At 55.0% G+C, this 6,851-nt stretch overlaps 1 protein-coding gene across 2 annotated transcripts in view; it reads left to right on the top strand.

The window, feature by feature from the left end:
• KCNC4 (potassium voltage-gated channel subfamily C member 4) overlaps positions 1-6,851 on the top strand; it is a 25,665-nt gene that overhangs the window by 8,893 nt on the left and 9,921 nt on the right. For both annotated transcript variants that reach the window (XM_057375268.1, XM_057375269.1), the window contains exon 4: positions 1,003-1,188. In XM_057375268.1, the coding sequence (XP_057231251.1) occupies positions 1,003-1,188 (186 nt within the window). The remainder of the gene's footprint in view (positions 1-1,002; positions 1,189-6,851) is intronic.

The raw sequence follows: 6,851 nt of genomic DNA on the forward strand, positions 1-6,851 counted from the left end.
TGATAAATCCACAGACATTCCCTGGGGCTTGACCCCTCCTCCGCATTCATCTTCTGGTAGACAGAATCCCTGCAGCACTGCTGCTCCAAATCCTGAGCAAAACCTGTCCCTGGAAATTCCTTTTTTCATCTCATGGGTTGGCCAGGCTTTCCTTTGGATCAGGAAAAGGCACAGCTGCAGCTGTGGGCAGCTGTGGGACTGTCCCTTGGGCTGACTTTGGGGGTCTGTGAGAGCCCTGCCCTTGGTGTCAGCGACTTCTCTGCCCCTTTTGTCTCAGTTTGCTGCCAGTGGCACCTCCAGGGTGTCTGGAACAGAAGGCACAGTGGTGGGGCTGCGCCCTGCAGCAGCACTGAGGTCAGCCCTGGGCAGCTGCAGATCTGGCCACATGTGTTCGACAGTGATGAAGGGCAAACAGGGAGCTCTGGGTGCCCCACACAGCTCTTTTCCTTTCTAAATCTCATTTTTTTTTCACATGCCTGCAAATCCCACCTGCCCCAGGAGCCCTGGCAGTGGGGAGCAGGGAGAGCCAGGAGCCCAGGCCAGGCCCTCACGTGGCAGAGCATCCTCTGAGCCAGCGAACCGGGGAGCCAGGGGACATAAATTAGCACTTCCCACCACCCCGAACAGCGCGCTCCTCAGCAGTGTGAATTTTGGAGAGCTAATTCCCTCCAATTAGGTGGGTGGATCTCAAAAAACCTGGGGTGTTTCATCCCCAGCTTTGGCTCCACGCAGGTTTTATAACCCCCAGCAGGTTTTAGCACCCTCAGCAGGACCAGAACTGCCTGGAATGATATCTGTGTTTGTCCTGCTCCCCTGGCTGCTCTCAAAGAGATCAGTGCCACAATCGGTGGGCGTTGCTCTGAGCCACCCACAACATGCCCTGCTGCTTCCTTGCACGGTCTGACCAACCCCTTCTGGCCACCCTGAGCCCCTTCTGGCCACCCTGAGCCCCTTCTCCTGCGGGTTTTCAGCTGCTGATGGGTCTGTGCCACCTCCTTGCAGACTCCAAGCAGAACGGCGAGGCCAACGTGGTGCTGTCGGACGAGGAGCAGCCGCTGTCCCCGACGGACGAGGAGAAGCGGCCGATGCGGCGCTCCAGCACCCGGGACAAGAACAAGAAATCCTCCACGTGCTTCCTGCTGGCCACGGGGGACTTCTCCTGTGCAGCGGATGGAGGCATCCAGAAAGGTAGGGCTGGAGGGGTGAGCCGGACCTGGGGGAGGGGAGGTGGGGGTGGGTGGAGTTTGTTGGGTCACTCCAGGACGGTGGTTTAGAGCGGGTCATCTCCATCTGCCTGCTTGGCTGTCCTCTGCTCCCCAAATCTGCATCTTCTGCTTCCAAAATCCACGTCTTCTGCTCCCCAAATCCACATATTATCCCCAAATCCACATCTGCTCCCCAAATTCACATCTGCTCCCTAAATCTACATACTCTGCTCTCCAAATCCACATCTGCTCCCCAAATTCACATCTGCTCCCTAAATCCACATCTGCTCCCCAAATCCACATCTGCTCCCCAAATCCACATCTGCTCCCCAAATCTACATCCTCTGCTTCCCAAATCCACATCTGCTCCCTAAATCCACATCTGTTCCCCAAATGCACATCTGCTCCCTAAATTCACATCCTCTGCTCCCCAAATCTTCATCTGCTCCCTAAATCCTCATCTTCTGCTCCCCAAATCTGCATCTTCTGCTCCCCAAATCCACGTCCTTTGCTCCCCAAATCCTCATCTGCTCCCTAAATCCTCATCCTCTGCCCCCCAAATTCACACCGTCTGCTCCCTAAATCCATGTCTTCTTCTCCCCAAATCCACATCTGCTCCCTAAATCCTCATCTTTTGCTTCCCAAATCCTCATCCTCTGCTCCCCAAATCTATGTCTTCTACTCTCCAAATCCACATCTGCTCCCTAAATCCTCATCTTTTGCTCCCCAAATCCTCATCCTCTGCTCCCCAAATCCATGTCTTCTACTCCCCAAATCCAGATCTGCTCCCCAAATCCTCATCCTCTGTTCCCCAAATCCATGTCTTCCTGTCTCTCCATCCTCTTCACCTCCCTCCACCACATCTCTCCGTGCTGGCTCCACATTCTGTTTTCTCCTCTCTGCTCGCCCCCATTTGGGGTCAGTGACCCCACTCTGGCCGTGCTGGGGACAGAGTGCTCCAATCTCTGCCCCTGCAGCTCTTCCCCCTGGGTTTCACCCACTCACCTCTGGGTGGTGTGAATTTGTCCCATCAAAATTCCCTTTCCACGTCTGTTCCCAGTGGAAGATCGCTCCAGCCTTAGGCTTTCCCAGTTCCCCTCCATCCCCCATTCCTGGCAGGGTGTGTCCTATCCCAGCAGGATTTCACTCCTGGGGACATGGTGAGGTTGTGACTGAAGGTGACAAAAAGGTTTTTAGTAAAAAAACGCAGAGGCTTTTCTTTTGGTGTCCTTTGTGGTGGGTTCGAGCGTGGGGAGCTGCGATGTGTCAGTGCTGCTTTGCCAGCAGCTCCGGGCTGCCAGAAAGGCTCCTCTGGCTTTGGAACGGGAGCTGTGCTGAGTGTTGAGGTTTTCCATGGGAAACAGAGGGGGAGATGAGTCAGGAAAACACAAAACTCTTCTTCCCGTGACGAAACAAAATCTGCAGCCGGCTCACCACTTTCTCTGCTCCTCTGCCCTTCTCACAGCACTCCTGCCCCAAAGAGGGTAAATCCAGCACCACAAAATCCAGCTGCACCCTCGATTGCTGGGATAATTCTTAGGATACAGCTCAGTTGTCCAGTTTTGTGTGTCCAGGGGGGTGTGGGATGCTTCAGCTGCAGAGCTGACCTGTTTCCACCTCCTGGATACCAAGGGATGCCTTGGAGAGGGATGGTGTTCCCTTCTGCTGCATCTCCAAGCTACTCCCCAGGACCTGTTGGTGTTTGGGAGAGCCTCGAGGGTTTGTACTTTTGGAACTGTTTGGGATGGTGCAGACTGGACGGGATGCAGGGAGGTGTTTGGGGCAATCACGTTTATCAGCTGTAGCAGAGATTTGGTTGTTTYCTCCTGGGAAATCGAGGATTCTCTTTGATGTTGCTGCTCAGCCTCGGAAAGAGGACAAAAAGGAAAAGCTTTGCTCCTCCTTGGGGTAAATACCTGCTTGAAATGCCTTGTGTTTGTGCCCTGGAAGTACCTTTTTCTGTGAATTTGGTCTTTTTTTTTTAAAGAACTCTTAATGTGGAGAGGGGAGAGGGTTTTAGTCCCACTCCAGACTGGGAGGGGGAATGCTGGACTGGAAGGGATGGAGGGGAGGGATGAAAACCTGTGCTGATCTTTCTCCTTAGAAACTGCTGAGGTCAGGTTCCACCTGAAGCATTTGAGTCTGCCCCCACTGAGGACAGGAGAGATGGAGCAGCTCTAACAGCTGGGGATCCAGAGCTGCTTTCACTTGTTCCCAAACTGCAGGAGACCGGGAGGTTCCTGTCCGTGCATAGTGGCAGCGGCAGGTCTTTGAAAGGGCACTTTAGTGATTGTTCTTGGGCTGTCCTGGTGTCTTCCCTGCAGATGTCAGAGCTCTTTTTACACTTTAAAACACAAGGTGTGCACGGGTCACTAACCCCATGGTGCTGGAATGGTGTTTCACCTGCAGAAAGCTGGATCCGGTGTCCAGAGGGGCTCCAGTGGTGCTTGAGATTTTTTGGGAATAGGGAACCTCAGCATCTYGGTGTCCTGCTTGGGCTGTGGGACYGAAGGRTGGGAGGCTGTCCTGGGAGATCAGGGAAATGCTCCAGTATGGTCAGGGGTGACCAGAGATGACCAGAGATGAGCAGGGGGCAAAGCAGCCTCCAGCCAAAAGCCACRGGGAGCCGCAGAGGCGCCTCTTCCCTCGCCCCTGATTTATCTCCTGCTGAGGCTGTTTGTTCTGGTACTGGGATGTTGGCAGCTCTGCAAATTGAGATGAGCTTGGTTCCGAGCCCGACTCRCTGATGGCCATCTGTCAGATCCTGGGGCAGGTACCGGTGTCTGTGTGAGCGGTGGGAATCAGGAGATGGAGCTGTTTCAGGAATGAACCGCAGATCTCAGTGTTCACTGTGCTTCAACCCTGTCTCTGGGACTTGGTGGGGTTGGGGCAGCTCCAAGGGAAGAGCTGGCCCTGCCCAGCAGCCCTTRGACCTGAGTCTGGAGGAGCCTGAGCTGTGGATTCCTGTGTGGGATGTGTTTTTTGTTCCTGYGGTGTCTTCCAGCTTCACTCCCTGCCTGCCAGGGATGGCTTCAGACCCTTTATCTCACCTCAGCACTCGGGTCTGGATCAGCAGCTCCCAAAAATGTGTCCTGCCGGGTGCAGGCAGCTTGGCACGGGGCTGTCTTGGCAGCCTTGGCATCCCTTTCCTTGGATGGAGGGGTAGGGAGGCAGGATGAGCCCAGCCAGGGAGATTGGTCAGGGTAGAAACACAGAATTTTTTGGGATGGAAAAGATCTCTACGAGCCCAACCTCCCCAGCACTCGACCCATGTCCCCAAGTGCCACATCTGAGTGTCTCCTCAAAATCTCCACCTCCTCCATCAGCACATGAACATGGCACAGCAGTGATTTTTGGCTCGGTGGAGCACCGTGCAGCTGATTTTCACTCTGGCTCTTGCTGTCAGTGCAGGGCAGTGACTCGCACGTGTCCTGAGCATGCGGGGAACGGCCACGTGAGCATCCCCTGGAGATGGGGGAGAGCCTGGCTGGGGGGGGCAAGGACCAGCCCACATTTGCATGGGGACAGGATGCCACACGAGCTGTGTGCCAGGCCTCTGTCACCAACCCCAGCATGTCCCTGGGCTCTGCTGCCCCCCTGCTTCACCCCATCCCATCTGGCAGCAGCTCCTGTGGGGAGCAGGCAAAATGKCCCTGGGTGTCACACAACCCTCTTTTATTGGCAGCAAACCCATTCCTAAAGCAATCCCAGTGACTGGGTAGTCCCAGGGCAAGTTACTGGGACACCAGCTCCGTTAATTAACTCTGCTAATTAGCAGAGCACAACCCCTCGTGCAGTTGTGGCTTCACTGGGTGGTGGCACCTGGGCCTGGGTGTGGTGGGAAACGATGACAGCCTTGAGGGACAGAGCCTTGAGCTTCTTCCCAGGTGTTTCTGCAGATGTGGCTTGGGATAAATGGGTGGAGAGAATGAAGAGTTGGGCTTGGGGCAGGTTTGCCAAGGGTTCTTGGGGAATTCAAACGTCTTCATGAAGTTCTGCCCCAAAATGCGATGTTTGAGGCCTGATCAGAGTGAGCAGTGTGGTTTGGACCATATTTCTGTGCTTTTTGCATCCTTTTCTATTCCGAGTTTGGGGCGAGACCCAAAGAGTGTCCCCACAAACCCCACCAGCGGCTCCCCGCAAACCCCAACCCCACAACACCTCCTGCCACATTGGGGCTGTTTGGGGGCTGCACCCAGGGTGACCCCAAGCTCTCAGGGACCCCTTGGATCCCAGGGTGGCAGGAAATGCGTGAGCTCTTCAAAGATCCTCAGTGCTCCCAGGGAAAAGCGCAAGGGGAAGGAAGGACGAGCCTGTCACAGCTTTTTGGGGGTGTTGTGGGGAACAGGGGGTCTTTGCCTCGGCTGCTACAGGTTTGAAACTCTCCCAGCTCCCCCCAGCTCAGGGCTATGCTCCCTTCCCTCCTCGCTCGCCCTGTGGGTCCGTGCCAAGGTGTAAATCAGGAAATTGTTCCTCTCCYCACTCCAGTTTCTGTTCCGCTGCCTCTGCGGGGTTGGGGAAAGCTTTTCTGGAGTCAGCAACAGSTTCAGGCCGGTGTCCCTCTGTCCCCGGGGTCTGCCCAGTTTCACAGCTGCASGAGCTGTGTCTGTGGGGCTGAGGGGTGGGATGGGGTTGGAGAATCCCTGCTGGGGCTGGGAAAAAAGAATAAAAAGGGAAAATCCGCCAGATTTGGAGAGGCAGTGCCCTGGAGCTGTTCCAGGTGATGCTTCTGTCGCAGCATCGCCTTTTGGGGCTGTGAGAGGGTGATGCTGTGCCGGGTCTGGGGTGAGCCTCAACYCCCGATCCGAGCACAAACCAACCCAAAATGTGCCGCGATCTCCCGGGTGGACACGGGGAGGGATCCGAGCTGGGCGCTGCCCATCCATCCCCGCGTTTTGCCGCTGCCCGGAGCCGCTTCCCCCACACTCTCACCCTCTTTTCCACTGCCCTGCTCTCCCTGGAACTCGCTGGTGCCTCGGGAAGCCTCAGGCTTGGGAAGGCTCAGGCTCGGCGGGGTTTGCTCACCCGCGCACTCTCAGGGAAGATCCAGGCTCAGGGACATTGGGATCATCGCGGCTGGGAGCGTCATTAATTTTCCATATTTTGGCAGCAGACCCAGGGAGCAGACTCATCCTTAACAGCGGTGCTCTGTGGACCTAAAAATCCAATTTTCAGTGCAAATACTTTGTGTCTTTGCAGTAAGAAAAGTGGCTTTTGAYCTCTGAGGACATTTCTTCGGGCTGTTGCTTTTTCAATAAAAGCTGGGGAAATTCCTGGAATTTTTGGGGGAGTCTGAAGGGTCCCCATGCTTAAAGAAACAAAAATATTTGCTCTTTAATTCAATTTCTTATGGAAAATAATGAGCGYTTCTACCTGCTCCTTTCCACACAGAAAGGTGTCAGCAGCAGCTTGCTGCTACAGGGGTGTAAAAACCAGAGCCGGGGGAACCACTCCTTCCAAATCCCGCATTTGTTTGAGTTCTGCTGCTTTTCCCCGTCTGCTCCAGCCCACAAAATCCCCAGACTCATTCCTCATTCAGAGCGATTCGGGAGGCAAAACCCCACACCCTACAGGAGCGATTTGGGAAATAGAACCCCACACCCTACAGGAGCGATTTGGGAAAAAACCCCACACCCTACAGGAGCG

Source organism: Malurus melanocephalus, unplaced genomic scaffold (genome assembly GCF_030028575.1).
Source record: "Malurus melanocephalus ecotype Western Australia unplaced genomic scaffold, MMel_1.1 scaffold_243, whole genome shotgun sequence".
NCBI lineage: Eukaryota > Metazoa > Chordata > Aves > Passeriformes > Maluridae > Malurus > Malurus melanocephalus.